Source organism: Rhinatrema bivittatum, chromosome 18 (genome assembly GCF_901001135.1).
Source record: "Rhinatrema bivittatum chromosome 18, aRhiBiv1.1, whole genome shotgun sequence".
Classification (NCBI taxonomy): domain Eukaryota; kingdom Metazoa; phylum Chordata; class Amphibia; order Gymnophiona; family Rhinatrematidae; genus Rhinatrema; species Rhinatrema bivittatum.
In genome coordinates, this window is record NC_042632.1 from 36928952 (window position 1) to 36954052 (window position 25101).

General features: G+C 40.1%; 1 protein-coding gene across 1 annotated transcript in view; it reads right to left on the minus strand.

Moving 5' to 3' along the window:
- The window catches only part of FAT2 (FAT atypical cadherin 2), a 130974-nt gene that overhangs the window by 61978 nt on the left and 43895 nt on the right, over window positions 1-25101 (minus strand). The window contains exons 4-5 of the mRNA XM_029583345.1: window positions 2288-2349; window positions 1211-1522 (exon numbers count right to left, since the gene is read on the minus strand). Of these exons, the coding sequence (XP_029439205.1) occupies window positions 1211-1522; window positions 2288-2349 (374 nt within the window). The remainder of the gene's footprint in view (window positions 1-1210; window positions 1523-2287; window positions 2350-25101) is intronic.

The following is a 25101-nucleotide window of genomic DNA, read 5'->3' on the forward strand; positions in this document are numbered from 1 at the left end:
GCTGGAGATACATTTTAATGTTTGTTCTTTTCATGGGACTGATTGTTAAAATAAGATCTTTCATGATGCTTTGCAATCATTGTATCACTCTAAACTTTCAGCGAAATAAGAGTCATTATCAAGTACAGTAAACAGCTACAGTTTCCATAAAATATTACAGGAACATGCAGTATTGTGTTAGCCATGTCAAACATTCTATATGTTTACTTAAGAATTAACTGTATCAGAAATATAATGACATCTGGTGCATAACCTCCTTTGCAGAAATTTTACATCAGCACAACAAAATTCTCTGCTGGGTGGACCTCTCAACTCTTAGGCTAATTGTAAGTGCAGAGGAGTCAGAAGGGATCATAGGAATGATTAATTTCTTATTCCATGACCTTTTAATGCACCCAAAGTTAGGGCAAAAAGAAAGGTGGTACTGGCACTAACATTTAATATGCATAATTATTAAATAAGATCGCATAGTATAACATGTTCTATTCACTTTAATGCCAAAAAAAAAACAAACCAGGTCATCATGACTATTGTTCTTTCTACTAAATACCCAGGCAATTAAACATAGATGCTTTTGCCCTGTTCTAATAGCAGAGGGGTATCCACATTTTATAATTTATCTTAGATATTACTCTTTTTGCCCTTGAAGCCTTTGACGCTATCAAAATCTTTAGTTTAGAGCAGGGCTTCCCAAACCTTTCCTGGGGACCCCACTACCAGTCAGGGTTTCAGGATATCCACAATGAATATGCATGAGATAAATAAATATGCATACTGTGAGGTCCCCAGGACAGGCCCAGGAAGCCCATCCTATAATCCAGTTTTCCATTTAAATTCTTCTCTCTCTTTCGTTCTTTGTCTGCTTTTTTGCTCTGTTTATCCCTTTCATCTTTAACAGCTTCTCTGCAGAAATCTGTACTTTTCTTTCGCCATACATTATCATCTTATTTCTCTTTCACCCCCTTCTTGTCCCTCTCATATTCCTGGGCCGCCATACACATATAAACACCTACTTCTTTCCTCATCTCCTCATTCTATAATCATATCTAAAACGATGCCAGTAGCATGTGGGAATGGGGGTTGGTTGGTTGCTCCTTTCAGCAGTTTATATGGTTTTACATTTCTGGATTATTTACACATAGCTGGCAATTGTTTCTGTCTTTTTCTATTTTCTTTCATCCCTTCTTCCTTTTTGTTCACTATTACTCACGGTCAGTATGTTGTACTCCCCAGCAGGAAAGGCGCTCCTGGAGGACACAACTCCAGTGGTAGGATGGATGATGAATAAATCCTCAGGATTGTCTTGAATACTATAGGTGACCTGCGAGTTCTGCCACTCGTCCCCATCCATGGCAACCAGCCTGTAGATGGGCCTGAGGTCCATGGAGTCGTTATACTCTGGGAGGCTGACCATGTAGCGTTTGTGGGGGAAAGTTGGTTCATTGTCATTAACATCCAAGACAGAAATTATGACTCTGGAGCTGGACTGCAGGGATGGGTTTCCATTGTCTGAAACAGCAACCTGCAGACAAGAATAGGTGAGTCAAGTAATAGAGCAAGATAACAACCTATTAAAGTAGGCCTAGGACCTCAGTTAGAGATGGACATTCAAAATCACGAGATTATATTACTGTGGTAAACTGGTGCACTATTTTAATGTATTAAAATTTGACTTTTTCTTCCATAGAAGGAAAGGTCCTTTGACCAGACCTCAGTCAAGGAGCCACAAGTCAAATGATATATGCTATAATCTTCTGCACCACCAGGGTGCTGTCTTTTTAAAGTGGCAAATGGATATTTTTAAGTATTTGGAAGAAATATATATATATATTTTTTTTAATTCAAGAGAATGACATGTCAGCTGCACTAACAGAAGAGCAAAGCCCAGGCCTGCTGCTGATGTAGTGTAACTGCCAAAAAATGTCAAAGTCCTAACTTCAACCACAAGGACAAAAAAAAAAAAAATAGAAAAAAGTCAGATTTTGATAAAAAAAAAATTGTAGCCTCAAGTTTTAACCACAATAATTATGCATTGGCATTGTGGTTAGAATGGGTTTATTCTAGTTTTCCAAATCTATAATACAAGTTTTTTTGAGTAGTGATACACTTTCCAACTATTTGGCTTGCAGCACTGAGGATGACACAATACAGAACATTTAATTACTGTTCCCAGTGAGTACGGATGGTGTACGTGAGGGAAGCTACTGCTGTGTCCCAACTTGCAGTGTTCCTCAGCTATTCATAAACAGTATGCAAGTCAGTAATATAATTACCCCTCCTTACCCACCTCTAGGATATGCTCCGCTTTGAATTCACGGTCCAGCTGTTGAGAGGTAGTGGAGATCAAACCTGCCATGGAAGAGAACAGCCTATTAATGACACCCCAGGAATTCAGAAATAGGGGTCCCCAGGTTTCTTTTAGAGGGAGACACGATGCAAGGGGGAACTACTACAAGCAGAATTTGTTATCCAAAATGTAGATATTTTCTACTTTCAAAAGCTTGAGGATTTAAAAAGGGTGGAAGAAATGGATCTCTAAAAGCATTACTTTTATGAGATTTTGAAGCTCATGAAATAACTTTAATGTATAATTTAAGGTTCTCTTGACCATGCTAAAAACAGCATATTAGGCAGGAAGGCCTTAACATGAACATTAAAGCAGTTTGTAAAAATATTAGCATAAACATACTAAGGAACTGAATGTCTACCAATTTCATACCATATTACATGATAATTATCTAGTTAATTTCTATCGCTCCTACTCCTACTTCACTTATTCCTAGCTACTCTAGCTCCCAAGTTTTAATACCCCTGTTTTATTGTAACTTTGATTGTTTCGACCTTTCTTATTTATAGTTACTTGGTTTTTCCCTTGTTTCATGTAAACCGGCCTGATATGAATCCCATTCATGAAGGCCGGTATAGAAATATTTTAAATAAATAAATAAATAAAATGAGTGTCTCCTCAAATGTAAATGAAGAAATATCACATGCAAATAAGGGCTTACTGTACCCATGATACATAACATGGTATGATCTCTCTCTCTCTTCACATTATTTACTGAGCTCTCGCTATAGCCCAAGACTTTAACACAATTTCTGTTTGCTACCATGCAAAGTACTGACAGGGCTCTGCGCTAGCACTGCGGCTTAAAGAAGAAAAGAGCATGCACAAGAAATGACAACGGTAAACCGATTCTTGAAGCTAAATGTATCTTACATGCTGCTCTTTACAAACAAAAAAGACAGATAGCACCACACAAGGAGGATAAGTAAAACATGCATGAGCACTTCCATATATGTAGCTCTATGGATGTGCGCATACATGCACAAGTATTTTATATTGTGCACACGAATGTGTATACTCTACATAAAATGTGTAAATCTACCCAACAACATTTGCGGCATATATTTTAAACATAGCTGGATAAGTTTTGAAAAATCTAAAAAAATTTACTTATCCAGCTAAGTAGCGCTGTTTAAGACTTATCGGGCTAAGTAAGATAGCTGGGTAAGTAAAAATGTATCCAGATAAGTGTGCATATCTGCTATGCACACATATTTGTGCTTCTAATTTTAATCATTTATACAAGAAAATTTAACATGTATTTTTCTTAGCACTTGTCGGCTTTTTTGTGTGTAAATTATCAAATTTTATAACATGCACGCATGAAGGAAATTCAGTTTTACCAATTAGTCCACAGTTTGTCCATCCTATCACTAGGTCATAATAATTTTGGTTTGGGTGCAGAGTTATTTTCTGTCATCTTTGAGGCCCTTGAAGACTGTGTGGTCTAGCCATTCCAGTGCCTATACTGCAGGGTGGTTATAGGAGGAGAAGGGTTTTATATACCAGTGCCCTTCAGAGTCAGAATGGTCAGATTCCTCTCCTCTGTATTCCCTTGTTCATCCTGCTTTCTCATTCCAACCACATCACACCATTCTTTGAAGATCCTTACTGACACAGAAGATAGAGGATTATAAACACACATTCACGTCAGTTTTCTGCTCTCTTGGAATTCTCTCTCCTTTTACCTCCTCTTTTGGTGTCTGGTAGCTTTTCTTCTTCTCACAGCACTGACAAACAATCCCCAATATGCAAGGCTTACTTCTATAGCCTCTGGAAACAAGCTCGTTAAATGGCATGTTAAATCTTTACCATCTTTCACACTAAACTTTTTTTTTTAATGTGAGTTTATTGCATAGGCTCCTTTGCAGAGCACTAAATATAGTGCTGATGTTTCATGCATACCCCAGAGCCACTGAAAAACTTTAGATCAGGGTTGTAACAAGGGTTGGATGGGAGAGGCAGCTGCTCAGGATGCAAAGCCCCTGAGGGGCAGAGCAATGCCTGAAATGCAAGAATGAATGAGAAGCCAAGAGTGCCCCTCTCTTCCTGGTATCTGGGTTGGGAGCGAAAAGAGGAAAATGGCACTGGAGATCAGAGCAGAGAGAGAAAGGAGCAAAGATCACAACTGGATAGGGATGTGAATCGTTTTTCGACGATTAAAATTATCGTCCGATAATTTTAATATCATCTTAAACCGTTATGGAACACAATACAATAGAGATTCTAACGATTTATCGTTATAAATCGTTAGAATCGTGAGCCGGCACACTAAAACCCCCTAAAACCCACCCCCAACCCTTTAAATTAAATCTCCCACCCTCCCGAACCCCCCCCCAAATGACTTAAATAACCTGGGTGTCCAGCGGCGGTCCGGAACGGCGGCGGTCCGGAACGGGCTCCTGCTATTGAATCTTGTTGTCTTCAGCCGGCACCATTTTCCAAAATGGCGCCGAAAAATGGCGGCGGCCATAGAACAACACGATTCTACTGCAGGAGGTCCTTCCGGACCCCCGCTGGACTTTTGGCAAGTCTTGTGGGGGTCAGGAGGCCCCCCCCCAAGCTGGCCAAAAGTTCCTGGAGGTCCAGCGGGGGTCAGGGAGCGATTTCCCACCGCGAATCGTTTTCCGTACGGAAAATGGCGCCGGCAGGAGATCGACTGCAGGAGGTCGTTCAGCGAGGCGCCGGAACCCTCGCTGAACGACCTCCTGCAGTCGATCTCCTGCCGGCGCCATTTTCCGTACGGAAAACGATTCGCGGCGGGAAATCGCTCCCTGACCCCTGCTGGACCTCCAGGAACTTTTGGCCAGCTTGGGGGGGGCCTCCTGACCCCCACAAGACTTGCCAAAAGTCCAGCGGGGGTCCGGAAGGACCTCCTGCCGTGGAATCGTGTTGTTCTATGGCCGCCGCCATTTTTCGGCGCCATTTTGGAAAATGGCGCCGGCTGAAGACAACAAGATTCAATAGCAGGAGCCCGTTCCGGACCGCTGCCGTTCCGGACCGCCGCTGGACACCCAGGTTATTTAAGTCATTTGGGGGGGGGGTTCGGGAGGGTGGGAGATTTAATTTAAAGGGTCGGGGGTGGGTTTTAGGGGGTTTTAGTGTGCCGGCTCACGATTTTACGATTTTTCACAATATTTTACCCCCCCAAACGGCAACAATACGATTCCCTCCCCCTCCCAGCCGAAATCGATCGTTAAGACGATCGAGGACACGATTCACATCTCTACAACTGGAGCAGTGTGTGTGTTAGAGGAAATACAATTTCCTGCTCCAGGCACTAAAATGCCTAGTTACAGCTCTGCAATAGATGAACCCCCTACCCCCCCCCCCCCCCAATACAGAAATGTATAGAATGCAAACAAAACACATTTCTGGGCTTCAAGCATTCTGTTTTTTTAATTTGAAATAAACCAGATTGCATCAGTATCTTATAAAAACTCTTGTCATGACTTTAAGAGTTGATTTCATAAACAAGGACACTGGATCAGTAATCTCTCTGTAACTCGTGGGTGGAGAAACGATGCATTGGTTTGTTACAAGAATGACAGTGGTTACAGCAGAGTTAGATGGCTAAAACAGATAACGCACAAAAATACTTGGTTGGGTGGTGTGGGGAGCAGATGAGATTCTAGTTTTGTTTTTTAAGATTGCTTATTAAAGGGAAGGGGGTATAGATTACAGATATAGAAATATTCCTAGGGTGAAATCAAACCAGGCAAAATGTTGTCTTATAGAAAATATCTACATCCGCAACAATTATTCACCCTGGAACTTAATGGATTTTATTTTATTTTTTTAATGAAGCAGTTGGAAGGTGAATTTCACTGCAGAACATTTGCAGAGTCCTGCAGACCAGGCAAACTTTTATTTTTTCTTTACAGCCCATACTGGAATGTATCCCTTGAAGGTAGAACCCCCTGGGCTGTGGCAGAGGCTGAGGAAAAGCCAGCTGCAGCTCCAGATAAGGATGCTTCCATGGGGGAGGGCAGCAAAGCTGTAAGACCCAAGGGGATCAAGCACACGATCTCTCCCAAAATACCATTGGGCGCAGCTGGGTGGATTTCCCAAACCAGAGGAACGTTTTCTGAGCATAAAAGCAAACATTGGACAGTACAAAAATAGAAAACCATGTGCAGCTGGTTGCATGGTTCCCCAGCACAAATAAAGCTGGCTTTCCCACGCAGAGCCCTCTTCCCACCCCCGCCCCCCTCAGAAACAGAAGAATCCTCCTTGTGGGTGAAAACTGCAGCAAAGACAAAGTTCTGTCCCAGACGCCCGTGAACTCTCACCTTCCTAAGCACTGCTCTCTAAACCCAAATTCCTACCCCCCCCCCCAATGAGCAGAGGGGGTGCGCCAGCTTCCTCCCCGGAGCCCCCTTTCTCCGGACTGCCTTGAACATTGGATGCATCATGCACAGAATTGTTCAGTTCCTTCTTTTTTTTTAGCCCAGTTATGCCGTTTGCATCTAGATAGTGCGATGCCCTGTGGGAAAGAGCTTCACAGGCCACCCAAACATTGCTTGACTAAGTGTTTCCACCTATCAAATGCTGGAGTGCTCTCCTACAAGAGTAAAGAGTACAGTTTGCAGGTACACAGCAAAAACATGAGTGCTGGAAAGTGGAAGGACAGGACACGGTCTTGCTTGCTAATAGAGACATGTGTAGGGCAGGAGGGCACTGGATCGAGTATGGGATCTTCTTGCCCATCTACCCAGAATGGTAGGAAACCACAGAGGAAGAAAACAACATTTGACTTGGAGGACAATATCCCTCAAGCAGTCTTTGTTTCTATGGCTGGCAACCGGGATATACCCCTGCACTGTGAATGAGAACAACAGGGCAGAGTGGATGGGGGGGGGGGGGGTGTCAATTGGTCTTTTGTTTTTGCTGTCATCTATTTATGTTACTGAGGCAGAGAGCAATTCAGACTGGGTAAGAACGGGGGTAAGATACAAACCGAAAAACCTAAAAAACAAACAACTCCCAGTTTGCCACCATGCTAACTTACAGCAGAGAGAGTGACTCGTGAATGAGCCATGGTGAAATGTGACCCTAATGTTTGTAAGCAAGCTGTCTGAAGTTTCTGAATATGATTTACTAAGACCAGTTTCATGGACTGGAATCTGCAGCTCCAAATTGCAATAGGACTGAATTTTTTTAATGTTCGGTGTCCACTTTCTTTTGCTATACTTGGAACTGTGGACTTGGAACTGCTGTCATTAGTTACCACTGTCTGAGCCTGGGCAAGATGGAATTTTGGTCTGACCCAGTTTGCCAGTTCTTGTTAGCCAGTATGCAGAGTACCTACTAAATACCTTCTAAAGCTTAAAACAAATAAAGAAGAAGAAATCTTTAGTGCAATAAAATATAAAATAGAACAGAGAGGTACTCTAATATATAACCTCTTAATCTCTTCATTGAAAATGCATTTTATATATTAAACTGAAACCTGCTTGCTACAAGAATGATTGAAGTATGTAGTCACTATGCTAATTCACTTGGATATCTAGAAATAAAGAAAAACAAACATGTTATAGGCGATACCTTTTTATGGGACTAACTTGACCTGATAATCAGGCCAATACAGAACGCTGTGCTCAGCTGAGCGCACCGTCAGCCCCGTCTGGACGTGCGTTTTCGACACGCTATTATTACCCCTTATACAGTAAGGTGTAATAATAGCACGAGGAAAACGCGTGTCCAACCCCCCAAAAATGAATAGCGCCCGCAACATGCAAATGCATGTTGATGAGCCTATTAGTTATTCCTGCGCCATACAGAAAGTAAAATGTGCAGCCAAATCGCACATTTTATTCTCAGAAATTAATGCCTGCCCAAAGGTAGGCGTTAATTTCGACCGGCACCAGGAAAGTGTACAGAAAAGGAGAAAAAACTGCTTTTCTGTACACCCTCTGACTTAATATCATGGTGATATTAAGTCAGAGGCCCCATAAAAAAAAAAAAAAAAAAATCAGCCCGCGGGTTGGAAGACGGACGCTCAATTTTGCCTGCATCCATTTTCCAAACCCATGGCTGTCAGCGGGTTCGACAACCGACGCCAGTAAAATTAAGCGTCGGCTGTCAAACCCGCTGACAGCCTCCTTATTACCGCGGGCCCTCATTAGCATAGAGAATTGCGCACCCAGGAGAGTGGGCGCTTCCTCAGAGCGCCAGCTCTCCCGCGCATTTTACTGTATCGCCCCGTTTGGGAGTATGACTCTCAAAAGCTGGTTAAAATTTCATTAAATTGGTCCAATTAAAATGGCATGATCCAGAACAGGGATGGCGAACTCAAGTGCCAAAAACAGGCTAGGTTTTCAGAATATCCACAATGAATATACAAGATATTGATTTGCATACAATGGAGGCAATGCATGCAAATCTCTCTCATTCATATTCATTGTGGATATCCTTAAAATCTGGCCTGTTTGTGGCACTCGAGGTCTGGATAGTTCTCCATCCTCTGATCTAGAACTTGGATGTTGACCCTTTTTGCACAATAATGGAATCATCTTCCACAAATACCTGTGAAAGATTACACTGCACTGCACTTTAATGTAAAATACAACTGAAACTGTCCTTTCAAATGCAGAAAACCAATAAAACAATATATGTCCTTTGTACCTTGGCCCTAGCATTTTATTCAGGATGTCCAATCTTTTCCCATTCATTTTCAGCTTCTGTGATAAATAATGTTCTACTAAAATCTCTTTCTAAATCAAGGAGAGGAGATCCCAGTTTTATGTCATTATGGATAGAGCTCCTAGCTATGCTGATACCTTTAACGGTGTTCTGCTTGTCTAATCACATTGAAGCACGGTCTCTAGGGATGTGCTGTCATTTTTAAAGGACAGGGAAAATCGCAACATTTTTGTTTCTTTCTTGTTGTTTCCCATTTGTAACATGCACACACACTCAAAACAAATCTGTTTTTCACAAGGGGGCCTTAGTGCTACTCCAACACTCTTTCAAAATTAAGCCTGTGTATTCGTGGAAGTATCTGTTAAGCACTGGCCAGGTCCACCTGCACCTGTGTACATGCCCCACACACTGTCCCACCCCACTGACCGAGCTGCCACTTGCTTCTGAGCAAGACCCCCAGTTGCAAGCTATCCCCCCTGGTGGTTTCTAGGGACACTGAGTCCCCACACAACCAAAGGCTCACACAGTTTCTAGAAATGCACCTAGGGACGAAACTCAAAAAAATGCTGGGATCATCAATGAGTAAAGTCTTAACAGAGTTAACAAACTAAAGAATTTATTAACAAATAGCAAGAACAGTGAATAGAAAAAAGATGTAATTTGCAAACAGCAACCAGAAAAATAAGGATTCATATAGTTAACTAGGCAATTTTCTATATACTTAGCCAGTGCCTGGGGAATTTCAGAACAAGCTGTCCTCATATGGGTGTGTAGAGCTGGGACACAGCCTTGGCACAAATCTGGTTCCTCTGCACTCCCAGCCAAGACTGAGATTACTTTTTTTTTAACAATATTTATTAAGTCAATGGATTTTACAAATGCAAACAATATCACAAAACAGTCATATCATGGAATACAACATCTGCTTAAACATCACAAAATCAATGCTGCACAAAAAGAGTATCAGAGTATCAACATTTTTCTTTAATAGTAAAACAAAAAATTCCCGCGCCATCCATACACACATCCATACTAACACATCCACAACACACACAAAAAAAATAGACCACAGTAGTTACCACCGCAGCAAATCAGTAGGGCCAATACTTGAGTGTCTCATAGAACAAGTAGGGCCTTACTCCTAAGAGCATAGTACCCCTTTCTAGAAGAAAAGGACCATAACGCGGTTATGTCTTTCTTCCAAAGCATTTCCAGTTGCACATATTGACGCATGGAGGCTGTCCATTGGGTAAGCAATGGGGGTTTCTTCTGAGCTCCAACAGAACAATATAGATTTTTTGGCCAGAAGGAAATCTGCTGCGATGAAGGTTTTTGCGCCTGAAGGCAAAGCAGGTTGGCAACTCTGAAGGGGATACTGTATAACCAATGAAAGTCCAAGGCACTGGTTTCTTCGCCAATAGCAAGATAGAATGTTGCAACATTATGCCGTATTGTGAAACTGGGGAAATATGATTGCCGGGCCTCATTTTGGGTTACTGGCTAGTTAACCTGTTTTGACCTAACTGCCAGGAACCGCAGAGTGCAGCAGGAATTAGGCTGCTACCTGTCTGTCAATCCAAGGACTGCAAGGGAAAGGAGGTCTTGCTAGAGAAACGAAGAGGAAAAATTTAAGAAATCTCATAAAGCACAAAGATCCCCATTTCACCACAGTTTCGTTTCTGCCATTTAACATGCTAAAAATTTAGAAATGAAACAGAAAAAAAAAAAATAGAAAACAAAATGAAAGTATTTCCCATATACTCTTCTGTCTCTGCTGGAGTTCCAGGACTAGAATAAAGTAAGAACATAAGAGACCCTATCCTGGGACGCACATATTCCAGGGTTACTCCAAAGCTCTCAGTGCAGACTTCACTATGCACATCATTGGTTTATTCTACTGCTCTTCTTTAGAGGGCAGTTTTTAAAGGGACTTCTGCAGGCAAAGTAGGACTTTGCTCACAGAAATGGCCCTTAAGAAAAAAAAAAGAAAAAAAAACCTGTGTGACCGATACGTGTATAAAATTACACGCTTACACACCGTATTTGCGGAATTTTATGCGTACTGGCAAGAGGCATTCCAGGGGATGAAGTTGGTGTAGGATATGTACATACTTTTTGATTTGAAAAAGTTGTGTGTGTCAGTTAACCTGCACAAGTTACAACCTCCGAAGAACGGGTATTGCTTTGTACGACTTAATCTGTGTGCACAGCGGGCTGATTACCCACAAATTTTCAAAGCAAGCTTATTTATCTAAGTTCGCAGAGAAAATTTGGGGTAAAGTGTGTGCCTAAAGAGTATGCGCAGAATTTACCTGAATGCTCACACTTATAAAAAAACAAAAACCAACAACCACCCTTAAAGGACTATCATTATGCAGTACAGTTCTAATCTACCTTTGTACCCAAATAATCTGGAAACCAAAAAACGTTTTTTCCCCTTTTTAACAGGAAAATGAATTGAATCCCACCACCAATGATTTAAAACTGCACTGAAATTGCTTATCTACGGAAGATTAATGAGAAACAGCAGTTCATTATTGTATGTTACTATCTTTGGTCTGAAATCCCTAGACATCAGTCACATTAGTATATTGGTAGTGGTTAATTGGGTGCTATCCAAAGGGTTTTTAGATGCAAAATGCCCTGGTGCTTTTGAAGATTTAATCTGGCTCAAAAGAGAATTGTAGAGTTGAAGGTAAATAAGATCTGCTGCTAGGAGCCCCCAGATGCTGTTCATGGCCTTTCATCTCTTGGTTTATGGCCCCATGGAAAGGTTTGTAGATGACAGGAAGCATTTCTTTTGCCTTGGATGCCCCCTACCCTTGTCCCCCAGTGGTATTCTGCTATCTGAAGCGTGTTGGAGTTTTGGTCTTCTCAGTCCTTTAATGTTTACCTTCACCAGTTTTTTCCCTTCTATTGCCCTCATGCAATCTTCTGACTCTTATGCAAACAGATCATGTCTTAGGGCTTGATTCACTCAGAGGAAGAATCTAAGCTGGGTAAGTATGGCTGAAGGTAACCTGGTAAGTTTACCTAATTATCTTTAGCTGGATATTGAGTTGGACTTACCCGGCTAAAAGTACGACTCAATATCTGGCTAAATGACTGAAGAAAATGTGTGCATTCAGATTTACAGTAGTCCTACTTTTTACATGGCTGACTTACTACCGACATATAGCTGGGCAGAGCTGAATACTGTGCCATTCAGCTAAAAACCCATGCGCCCCCCTTTTTTTTTTTTTAAACCATTTAAGTGGGCAGTGATTTTAGCTGCACAAATTTAGCGAGTTAAAGGGAGGGGGGATTTTTAAATAAGTAAGATTTCCCGGCTACAGCCCAGTTTTAGCTGGGTAAAACTTAAAAAATATATATATATATATTGATCCCTAATTTCTTTTTCCCCCCAGAATGAAAGAAAAGCCTCGGAGAGTCAGGCCCTTAATGCACAAAGGGTGCCACAAGCACATATAGCCCCACATCAAACTCCAGTGCCCAAACTCAACATGCAAGCCTCACTTACTGCTCATTTCCAGGCAAAAAAAATAAAGTTAGCGGTATGTTTAATACTAAGCCCAGTACATATGAAACCCAGGACATATACAAACGACAATATACAAATTTCACTCCTTGCTCACAGTCCAAAAGATACACATACATACACCAAACCAGACTAAACAAAAACACGCACACACAAGCTAGCAACCTCATTGTTTGTTCTGAACCAAGAGCACACGGTACGTTCAGTGGAGGGGCAGAAGCGGAAAGAACTGACAGCTGCTGTCCCTGAAAGCTTTCACGGAAATTTCAAAGCACCACCTCTCCCCAGACCCAAAACTGAAACGCATCTCTTCCAGAAAGTAGAACCTCTGACCCATTGTCACGAGAAGAGAATTTAGTGCCCATCCCTGCCCTCATCGTCAAAAGGATGGCAACAAGAACTCTGCTTCCATATGCCATTTTTTTTGCCTGCCACCTATGCCCCTCTCAGAGACGTGCTCTGTGCCATCCGTACCCACTAGCCACGGCCCTGCTGACTGAATGGTCACCGCATGGAACAGCGCCTCATTTGTGTATTTATCCGTGTGTGTTACAGCCGTATGCGCCCGAGACCCTCGAAAATGTTCAAACATCCGGAATTGTTGCTGTGGTTCTCACAGTCTCAAAGAACCCAGGCGGTTTAGTACTTGCTGTATTGTAGAAATTGTTTATGGAGTACAAGAGCAATTACTGTACTTCAGGAACCACAAAAGTACTGTAACTGCTGATTTTCACGCTTGACATCACTGGCAGGTGTGTTCCCTTTAGTATAATAACCAGTTCTTGCACTCAAAGTGATGAATTAATCCGATTGGCTGATTCTTTCATTATAATCTGCAAGGGTATGTAACTGCAGTATAGGTTTTGATGAGTTCCTTAGTCTCTCTCATACTTTACAATCTCCCGTGAGCAGGTCACACCTGATGTCCTGCTAGTACAGAGATGAAAGAGATGAGTGATTCAGAAGGCAGGAGGTAGCATTTTGCATGATACTGCGGTAGGGAGTTAATTTTACTGCTAAGTTACTCTTCGAGTGATGCCAATTAGCTTTTGCAGATCATGATTTAACTGATTTTGTACTGGGTAGAACTAAAATCTGTGCATACATATAAAGTTCGCTCTAAAGCACGAGACTGGGAAAAGCCATAAAAAGCTTGTATATTTCCTGTTATTCTAGTCTTACATTTTAACCTATAGCAGAGATCAGCCATGAGCTGGAGCACTGCCAAGTCACTCCAAGGCAGCTGAGCTTCTCTCTTTATGACAAAGCTTATGTATTTGTCAGAAGGAAAAAGCAATGAATTCTGTGCAACTAAATACTAGAGAAGCATTTAGGGTGCCTGGTGCATGCATTAACTTCAGTATGTGAGGAGTTGCCTCTATTGCCACCTATGACAAACTGCACTTATTACCACTTCTCACCAGGGGAGGCAACCTCCAGTCCCCTTGTGGACACCAATTGGCTTGGGTTTTCAGGATAACCCTAATGAGAATGCATGAGATAGATTTGCATGCTTACTGATTCACATATATGCAAATCTATCTCATGCATATTCTTGAAAATCCAAGCAGACGGGTGTCCACACGAATTGAAGGTTGCCTGTCCTTGCTTGTTGCAGTTTTCACACTTGAGGTGAGGGCTGGACAGAAGTATGTGGGATATAATCCTCCATCATATATTACATGCGCACAGGAAGGACCGCTGTGGTTTCACTACTCAAAATTCTGCTGCAAATACTATTTGGATGGCATTGACAGGACCAGCCTCATCTATGTGCACACAAGACTACAGGATCTAACTTTGATCTCAAAAGCTTTTCAGAGGCATAGTGGAAAGGTGAACACTCCTTGGCAGATGGAATGCACACAGCTCCTTCCCAGGCATACGGCAAACAGGTCTGAAACAGAACATTTGCTAATAGCAGAGGGAGCAAACCATTCCACCTGAGGCAACACAGAATAACTTCAATTATTGTCAAAGAGAGGCAAATCATGTTTGAACAAGAACAGCACAATCAACCTCACATTGTTCGCTGGAGGAAAATAAACCTTTCTTTGTGGTTGGAGAGCTGGGTAGTGGGTACTTGGGTAATAGTGAGCTGCACATGCAGAGACTCAGGGAGAAAGAAAGCTCCGAAGAGTCACAAATAGAAGTACTCAAAGGTAGAATTTGGTTCATGACTTCCTGCTCACTCTAAGCATGTTTAAATTGGCAAAAAGTTAGCTGGGTTCTAAGGTTACCAGAAAGTTTATACCAATAACATATAGGAGCCTGTTCATTAAAACTCGTGCTAAGATTTTTTTGCATGCAAATCCTAGAACACAACATGAACGGTAAAATTTTACTTAATATGCAATACATATCTTTAATGCACATGCTATTAGAAAATAACCTTTATAGTGCAAGAATACTATTAATGTGTATGCTAACCCATAAAATGGTAGTTTCTAGGCATTAATAGTGTCTGTGAACTAAACAGTGTTAGGTCATGTTAAACTGAGCTGCCACAATCTTCTTTTCCTCATGGCTCAGCCTGCAAACCTGTGTAAAGGTGCCTAGAGGGTTGACCCAGCGGCCAATTGGTAGCGCTGGGCTTCCACTCCCCAGGTACGATTCCTGGCTCAGGGATTCCACTCCCCTGGGTCAACCAGAGCTTGGGATGCTGCAGAGGCTGCATTATCAGATTCTGGGGAGTGGGGGGGGGGGAATGGGACCACCATGTGCTCCCTCCACACACCCCCCCCCCCCAAAGTTACTCCCATCCTTTCTATGTCAACCTCTCGATCCATCCCATGAAGGAGAGCCATCTCAGATGGCCATTAACCAGAGGTGGAAAAGATGGAGAAGGGCATCCAAACTTGTGAGCATCTCCCTCCTAATTTCCCCATTCAGTGCATTCTGACAGGGACTTTTGGTCCAATTTCTACTGCAACACCTGTTCTGCTGACTGTTTGTATCCTCTAAAACCATGCAGACCTTAGACCAATATTCAGTGCCACTTAACTGGATAAGTTTGGATTTATCTGGCTAAGTGGTACCATTTCAATATTCGGCCATGTTCAGTAGCCATCACATATCTGATTAATTTTTTATCCAGCTAACATTTATCTGGATAAGTAGTGAGTGGCATAGGGCAATTCAGGGTGGAGCTACTTATTCAGTTAACTTAGACAGATATGTGTCGACATTCAACCATATCCAGGTAAGGCCTAGATTCATCATTTTGCTATAATTTTTGTATGAATACTTTGGATAGCACCTGCAATAACAAAACAGGCATTTTTCATGTTTTCCAATGTGTGTGTGTGTGTGAGTGTGTGTGTGAGTGTGAGAGAGAACGAGAACATGAGAGACTCTTTATAAGATTCTCATATTAGTCAACTATTTATACCACTATAGGAGGGTCGTCTAGTAACTCACAGTGAGGTTTTGGTGGTGGTCTAGGGTTTGGAGAACAGTTTTACATGCACAATCAGACATACATACACCACAGTACACATCAGTATCAGGATAGTTCCCATGTTTTCTATGACCCCCCCCCCCCCCCCAGCAACTGACAATTTTTGAGTCAAAAAACTGCTATTTTTGGATCCTCCGGAACATCTCAGTTCTCAATTTTCCATAACTAGCCCTCTATTATGTAGTAGTGCTGCTTAAATAATGATCTATTTTTCCTTTACATTATATTATATTATTTCCTTGGATTGTGTACTGGGTCCCCTATTATTTGAGGACTTAGATTGGAAACTGAATGATTGTATTGTAGTAATTATGGATTATTTTTTTTCCCTTTTTGTATACTTGTGCTCTCAATTTCCTTTTTTTTTCCCTTCAAGATTTGTGTCTTGAACTTATTTTTGTAAATGCATAAATAAATAAAAAAAACAACATTCAGAGGACTTTTAAAAACCTATTTAAGCTGGCATACATGTGACATTTTAATTTTCTATATCTAATTCTTTTTAGCGCCTGTTTGTTCATTTTAACTATTTAATGCATTATGCTGTTAATTTTTATTTTGTATGTTTAGTTTTTGATTTTATTATGTATGTTTTATTGTATATTGCTTAGACCTATTGTAGAGTTAAGCAATTATCAAATATTAATACATTTAATGTATATATAAGGGCCTTGAAAAGACCTTTTTCCCATTTGTGCAGAACACCAGGATGTCATGAGACCTTGCCAGGTCTGTAACCCTCCCCCATGAGCTCCTGTGCCCAAGAGCTGACCAGAATGGGGTTTACACATGCACACTAAAAGAGTTAACAGCTGGTCCAAGGCAGGGGTTAAATTGTAGACATTAGCAAATGAGTGCAGGGAGAAAAGCAGAAGGGAGAATTGGTGAAAGCAGAGTAGAAAGCACAAATAGGAGGTGGAGAAAGAAAGAAAAAAAGCCAAAGGGGACAGAAAAAGAAAGGAAGAGAAAGTGATAAAGTATCCACTGCGGAAGGAAAGATAGAGAAGGAAGAAGAGCTACAAGAGAAACAAAGGAAAAAGGGAGAAAGAATACCTGAGAAAGAAAACAAAGAAAGGAAGAGAGATAAGGACAGAGCATGAATTAAAAAAAAAAAAAACCCAAACAAACAAGCCAGAGACAGCAAAAGATGGAAACTATTTTAGTTAAGAAGAAAGTAGTTCCCTGGAGTAGGAGGAGGAGGGGTGGAGGAAACCCACCCCCTCCCCTAATCTCAGAGTGAGCAGAACTGGGAAGTTCAGAGGTATGTCTATATACAGGGTACGCGGCGCTTACCCGCTAACATTCTTAGGGGAACTCTTTAGAATGCACACCACAGCCCAATGAGAATATTTTCAAAGGAGTTCCATGCAGGAAAATAGCCTATAAGTATGTAGGTAGCATGCATTCATGTACATGCTATTTTATAACCATCAAAGGTCCGCATGTATTTTCAGTTTAATGCGCACATTTTATCAGCACAAAAAAGGGTGTCTAGGAATGTTCCGGAGCAAGAAATATGCACTCTAGCTTACAAGAGATATATGCATATCAATTATCAAACTTATTTGTATCATTTTACACTCCCGATTGGCTAGCACAAGTGAAAATCAGACTTGTCTACAATTTTTGGGTGGGAGGCCTGAAAGAACTGGTGGCAGTTCAGGGTGAAGTGCTAGAGGGTTTAGGTGAACTGGAGATGACCAGGGTGAAATGGTGGAGGTATTGGGAAAACCGGTGATTTCCAGTTTGCGTGTAAGTATTTTCAAAACGGTATATGCGCATACTTTATATATTACCTACCTCCATGTATAAATCAAGGTTATTACACATTATATGTTGTTTTGCACCTAAAATATGTGCATGTTTGTAAAGTAAAGTAGCGAAAGTAAGTGCTTTCTTTGCATGGGAAACATTTGCATGGGAAACATTTGTGTGTACTGAAACACAGGCCTGCACTTTCAGAAGAGAACTGAGCAGCTCTACATGTCCACCTTCATGTGCAAATGCAATACCTTGGCACCTCTTGTTTTAATATGTAGATTTTAACTATTGTACTATTTTTATTTTTATTGAATTTTTACTGTATTTATTCCTTTCTAATTGTTTATTGAATTTTATCATGTAAACTGTAAAGATAGAATTTTGTATTCTGTAATACAGTATATAAAAGTTGCATAAATAATAAATAAAATAATAAAAAAAATATTCTATATGAATATGACAATCTATTCTGAATATGCGTTTACTTTTGAATTTCTCTGCAATAATAGGAGAAAAAGGCCATATTTTTTTTTTTAATAAAGGGATTTCCAAAAATAGTTTCAACTTTCAAGAAAAGAAACAGAATAGTCTTCCTCTTATAATCCATGTGACAAATCTCTTTCTGTTTTATGTTCTACATTATCATTCCTCGTGTTCTCTAGGGTCACTGCAGTATTAATGCATTACTATTTCAGTGTGCCCTAATTATGCAAATCAACACTGGCAAAACTAGTGCTATAGAATTAACTGATTGGAAGCTGTATCTGCTGACCATGCTCTGTTTTCTTCTGGAATTTAATCACAAAGGGAAAAAAAAAAACTTTGTCGACTTCATTATTTAAAAAAAAAAAAAAAAAAAAAATCATTTTTCTTCTAGATCCCCATTTCATTACTCTGAGGGTGATGAAATCATTATAATAGTGACACCCAAACCTGATCTCATATTATAAAAGTAGATTTTTTTAATAGTGTGTTTCTTCTATGTCTGATGCCGCAGACAAGAGCAGGAATATGATATTTGGTTTAGAAAGTCAAAGGATCCAGGTGAAGGAACAAACTTTCGACGACGACCAGAGGCATGTTCTGGGAGTGTACAGATTACATTCAGGGAGAATAAAACCTGGCCTGTCACATTAAGCAGAAGGGAGGGGCAAAATTTCAAACAGAAGATCAGAGAATCCTTGCTAAATAATGGGACTCCATAACTTTAGGGAAGAAATATAAACTTCTCAAATTCAAGCAGTATCTGCCAGTGACAAATTATCTGTTATAGCCAATTAAAGATCTGCTCAGTGCATATTAATGACTATGACACTTCCACCGAAAACACTGAAGCTAAAGACCTTTTGCCAATATTTTTGTAGTGTAGCTCAATGCTCGAGCTGGCCTGTAAAAGCTATATTCATTTAAGTCAGATGGATGATTAAGTACAAAAAAAAAGTAGGGATATGCATTAGTTTTAACAAATATGCAAAATGCAATGAATAAGGAAAATTTGTTTCATTCGGGCCCCCTGAAGGAAACAAACCTCCTACAATCTATTCTCATGTTCAAGTTTCCTGCTTCCTATCTTTTTCCCAGTTCAATTTTTGTCAGTCTCTCTTTGTTTCTTTACAATTAATTTTTACTTAATAACAGTTGCAAAATCAGAATGAAAGCAGTAAGTGCCTTTGGGTTTTATTCATCATAAGAATTAACATTAGGCCTGTGATAATCTGCAGATTAGTTTCATTGAATGAAAGTCACTCTGCAATAATACCAATCTAAATATCTGGTTTAGTGAAAAAGCCGGAAGAAAAGCAAGTGGGGTCTTATCTACTCAAAGAGAGGAAAAAAACTCTGTTCCCTCATTGTATCACAGGCCTCACCTAAAAAGAGCATAAGACCACACCTAACTAGCATGACTATAATTACAGAGGTGCAGATGACACATTGGTACTGAGTATATCTCTGAAAGGGTGCAGATCTGATGGTCAGAGATAGTTCACAGTAACAGAAATCTTAACACCCCCTTGGCAAAAGAAAAAAACAAAACACTTTAGATAGAGCAAAGAATATTATCACATATGAAAGAATCTTACAAACACCTTGACCATCTGTTGCCTTCCTTCCCCGTTCCCCTTTTCTCCTCCTGTTCCATACCTAGATGTAGATGAGATACTGATTGTCCCCAAAAGTTTTATCAATGCACAAATGCACACCCCTAGTTCCTAATGCTCACACAAATCCTTCTCATGAGTGTCTTGCATTGCCAGTCTTCTATAAACAGATCCCCTCCCATATTCTTCAGTTTCATGCACACTATCTTCCTTTCTGGTCCAGGTATAGGGAAGGTGGAGAAGAAAGATGCCGATCTGGAGATCTGTGGATGGCAACCTGCCTGAGAGTAGGCACTTTGAGAGTGCTCGGGCAGTGTTTAGAAGTATTAAGAGATCATAACAATTTGTGACTGCGTCAGAGAAATAAACAGGCATTTGGATTGTGTTTTGGAAGTTGCAAGGAGATTATAGCAAACTGCTCCTTTGACTCTGAGAGTAAAACAGTCATAATTGTGGGTTTTTGGGGGTTTTTTTATTTTTTGAATATAATTCCAAGAACAATTGTGTTGAGAAAATTGTTTAAAGCAGAAAGACCCAGAAGAACAACAGAAAATAAACTTTACAAGATAACACAAAATACTCTCCTCACACAAAAGTCTACTAGTGGGAAGATAGAGACATCAGCTTAAACCGAAATTAACAGCAAATTTTTAAAAAAAGACAGAACATGAATCCTAGCAACCATGATGTCATTCCTAATTAAGGAGAAGAAAGAATAAAAAGAGTGATTATTATTAAGGATGTATAGTTATTTTATTTATATTCCACCTTTCCTTTCAATCAAATAAGGAATTTGAACCAACTATGCTTATCTTCAGTTTGTTTCATTTCAAATGAAAGAAATCCCTGCAGGCCCTGAAAAAAAAATTGGGGGGTCTATTCATTTCATCAAATAATTCATGCTATTTGCACAGTGCGCACTACTTGCCAAAAATGAGTACAATAAACAAACCCACCCACAAAATGAAACTTTATAGGATCTGTCAGGTACTTGCAAACTGGATTGGCCACTGTTGGAGACAGGATGCTGGGCTTGGCATGGCATTTTAATTCAGGCCAAAAAACGAAAATGTAACCTACCAAACTGAAAATTTTTGACGTGCACATCACTGGTTATTAAGCCTCTCGATCTAAAATGTCAATGTATGGAGAAACCGGTGTGGATCCTTAGACTGGCTTGTCACTACAGAAATAAAATCATACATATTTCAAATTATGATATTTATCATCACACTGACATGGAAATTTCAAGAAAAATAAAGCTCCAATTTGCAGCAATCTAAGATGAGGCAATACAAATTGCTGCCTTTCCTTTTGAATGGCTTTAGCCATATCTGGAAAAACTCTTGATCTTCAAATTCTCAAATAAATCTACCCTGTGCTTAAAAAATAGCCTCAGAATCCAGTCTAGCTGGCTCCAACACAAATTTCACAATTAGGCATTGAAGAGAACTGGATTTCTCCTGAACTATCCCAAAAATGGTTCGGGCTATTAGATGAAATCTGAGAGAGTTCAAGTTTATCTTCACACTTGTACTCTTTCTTAGGCAGAAGCAGATCGAAGGCCCTAGAAACTGGAGGCATAGCTTCAGTTGTAATCTTCAAAATTTCCAACAAATATTTTTGGAACATCTCACTGGCAGAAATTTTTATCTGATTTAGGTAATTTATCAAGGGCAAGTTCTTATGCTAGAGAATATTTTCTTAATTTTCCAGATTATTATGGAGATAAGTATTATTAACCAGAAAAAGTCCTTCTGGATGAAAGTTTTTCACTTTGGCTTCTAAAATATCCAAACAGCCCAACTTCATTGGCCGACACCTTGAATGTGAGATAATAACTGGGTTGTCATCTGAGCAATATTGACCAGAAAGACTTGACCAACCTTTCAATAGCAAACCAGATTGCTTCTAAAGAAAATTCCTTTGGTTTGGTTAAGGAAAACTTCAAATGATCTGGCTCTGCCATATCTGTGCTTCCTGACCCAAACTGAGTCCGCATCCACTTTCCTGCTTCAACATTATTCTTCACCAGGACAAGAGTTAAGATCCCCGCAGCCTGCTAGACTCAACAATCACTGCTCCAGTAGAAACTCCATCTGGGCCTGCAGATAACCACTGCTGCAACTCATGGTCTGATGCTCCCACAGCTGGATCCACTGGTGCCCTCCTATCTTCTAGGATCAAGGAATCATCCATGGCCTGAGAAATCTGTGACTCTCCTGACCCCGTTTCAACTTCCAGAGGCTTCGCTCTGGAGGTCTGAGACATTCTTCTTCCCTGGTACATAAACTGGTCTTTCAGATCAGAAGCAGGAACGGACCCAGAATCTGCAGGAATAACCTTGGTTTTGCCCACTCTTTTCACTATTGGTAAAGACATGAAATAACAAGAAATAAAAATTCCAAGAGTATTCCGGGACCTACACTAGAACATGCATCTGATGAAGTGGACTCTGCCCTCAAAAGCTCAAGGCTCAATAAACTGGTTAGTCTATAAGGTGCCATTCACCTCTTGTCATTTAGACTAGGACGTGTCCGCCATTTTGTTTCACTCTATTAGACTGTTTGATAGTGTAGAGGAACCATAGCAAATTTTGCCTGTTCCTGTGAGAGTAAATAGACATTTGAGTGGTGTTTAAAGGCAAAAAGGGACCAAAGCAAACTCTGTCTGTCCTGTGGAACTAAATGGATACCTGAACCACAGTTGTGCCTGTGAAAATCTACAGACATCCAAATTGGCATGAAGTGGCTTCAGGGAATCGCGCCTGGCATCTAAGAGAACCTAAATTGTGTTAGGCCATGCACAGACCTAATTGTTTGCTTCTGACAAAACCATGTGAGTTCACAGTCTGATCTTGCCAGAAAAACTCAGCTCAGCAGGAGAATCAAGTCGAGAACTGAGGATATTCATCACAGTTTGCTAAAGTCGTAGAATTGCTTTTGTGATTCCAGAATATGGTATCTATAATCCACAGCATTACCATAGAAACACTGTACTATAGTATATCAAATCCAAGCATTAGCAAAGAAATTCCACCCATAATTTACTAAATCTATAGCATTAGCTTAGGAATACCACCTATAATTAACTAAATCTTTATGCATTACTGTATGATTGCGACACTATATTGTTCCAAATCCTTCTTATTATCACAAGTACAACACACTGGCCTATGATTTATTTATTCCTTAGCATGACCATAGGAATACTTCAGTGCTAAAAGTTATAATTATTACCACTGAAATATCACACTACTGATCCAAAATCTATAGGATTATCATAGGCAGGGCTGGTTCAAGGGTATTAGACACCCTGTATGAACCTTCAGCTTTGTGATACTCCCTCCCATTAACTTTCAGGCCCATAGGCCTCACCCACCTGCCTCCCGAGATTGTTTAGTTTAATTATCAATCATTAGAAGTTGCTTTGTTCATTCTTATGAAGAGTGACAGTCTAATGATCTTGAAAGGGAATGACGATTACATGAGATAGTCCCCGAAGAAGCATTCTATGTGAAACATCAGCTATGTTGGACTTGGGCTTGATTTTTGAAGTAAAGACTATGTTTACACACACATTTTGTTTTTTTAATATACATTCACCCAAAAAAAAACTCTGAAAAAAACAGGTCTTGTTTTGTCATAAGCTGGATGATCGAATCGACCGGGTGGCCCATGCACTGGTGGGCACAATGACAAACAGGCTTGCCACCACTTCATGTTACAATTTGTTTTTGAAATTCTGGTTTTTTGATTCCCTCCTTTTTTGATGTGATTCATCATTCTGGGTTTCAACAGCTCTTCTTGGTTGTTTCCTCTTGAAAACTGCCTGTCCTAAAAGCAGACCCAGTTTAAAGAGAAAGTATGATCATACTTTCCCCTTTGAGAATTGGCACAAAATCTGTAGGTAAAAGTACCTGTGGATTTAGCAACAAAATAAAATTATAGATAGATAGATGTAGACAGATATAGATACACACACACACACAGCACTGTTGTTGGGGGTGGGAAATAAACACTGAAAACCAACTGCCAGCAACAGAAAATTACTTAATCTTTTATTAAAAGATATCTCATAATAGGCGCAGTACTGCTTAGCAGACAATGCAGAGTAAACCCCTAGCTCAGTTCTTCTGCACACATCACCACCTCTAAACTTGCACACCAGTGGGATAGTTTGTTTGAATAACAACATTCTCCAACTGGTTGGCATTATATATGTTAATTAGACTGGATTCTTGTAAGTTATATTTTTTCTTGTAAACTGAGCCCAGAAAACAGAAACAAAAAACTTAATGCTGACCTTTAACATTCTGGTCAACCTTTAACATACTTTTTAGCATTTCAAAAGCCTTGACTATTTCTACAAGGCTGATCAGTGACTTCTCATTGTGCTGTAATTATTTATTTCTTCATGTCTACTGAACTAATCTGGCTTCATAGACAACCTTCTCAGAGTAAGCTTACACTATCTTTCCTGGAAAAAAAATGTGCCAGTACTCACGTGCAGTATGTATTTATTTATTTATTTATTTATAAGGGGCCCACAAGGTAAATCAAGCAAGTAGAGCAAAAAAGGTGCTGGTACTCAGTATTAGCAAGTACCGCCTGAAAAAAAAATCTGAATATATGTATCTGTGTATATATACAGTATGTATTATTGTATGTATATATACACAAACATACACACATATACATACATAATATAAATGTGTTTCAGAAATCATGTCACGGTGTATGCTGAATGTGTCCTCTGTGATTTTTTAAGTTAGACTGCAAAAATAAATAAAAAAAGAAGAAATACATAAAATATAAAAATTAAAAGAAATGCATACCTCATTAGCTGAAGATAATCACTGAAATGATTAGCTTTCTAAGCTGAACTAGAATATCTCCCCTTACTACTCACCATACAAACAAATTTCAAATTATGCTTGTTACTTTAGTAACAGTAATACACACTAGGAATGTTGTGATGAAATACAACCCTGCAAAAAAAGTCAAACAAACTACATAGCAAACCTGCCACACCAAAACAGCACGGACTCCCAGAACTCATTCCTACCTATGAAAAAGGCAGCAATTTTACACCAGGCCCTGGAATAGCCTTAGTGTTCTTCCCAGCAGGCAAAAGGAGTAGTGTAGTGGTTAAAGCAATGGGCTGAGAACCAGGGAAACCACTTCTCCCACTGACATTCCTTGTGGCCTTGAGTTAGTTGCTTTATCTCGTTGCCTCAGGTACCCACGTA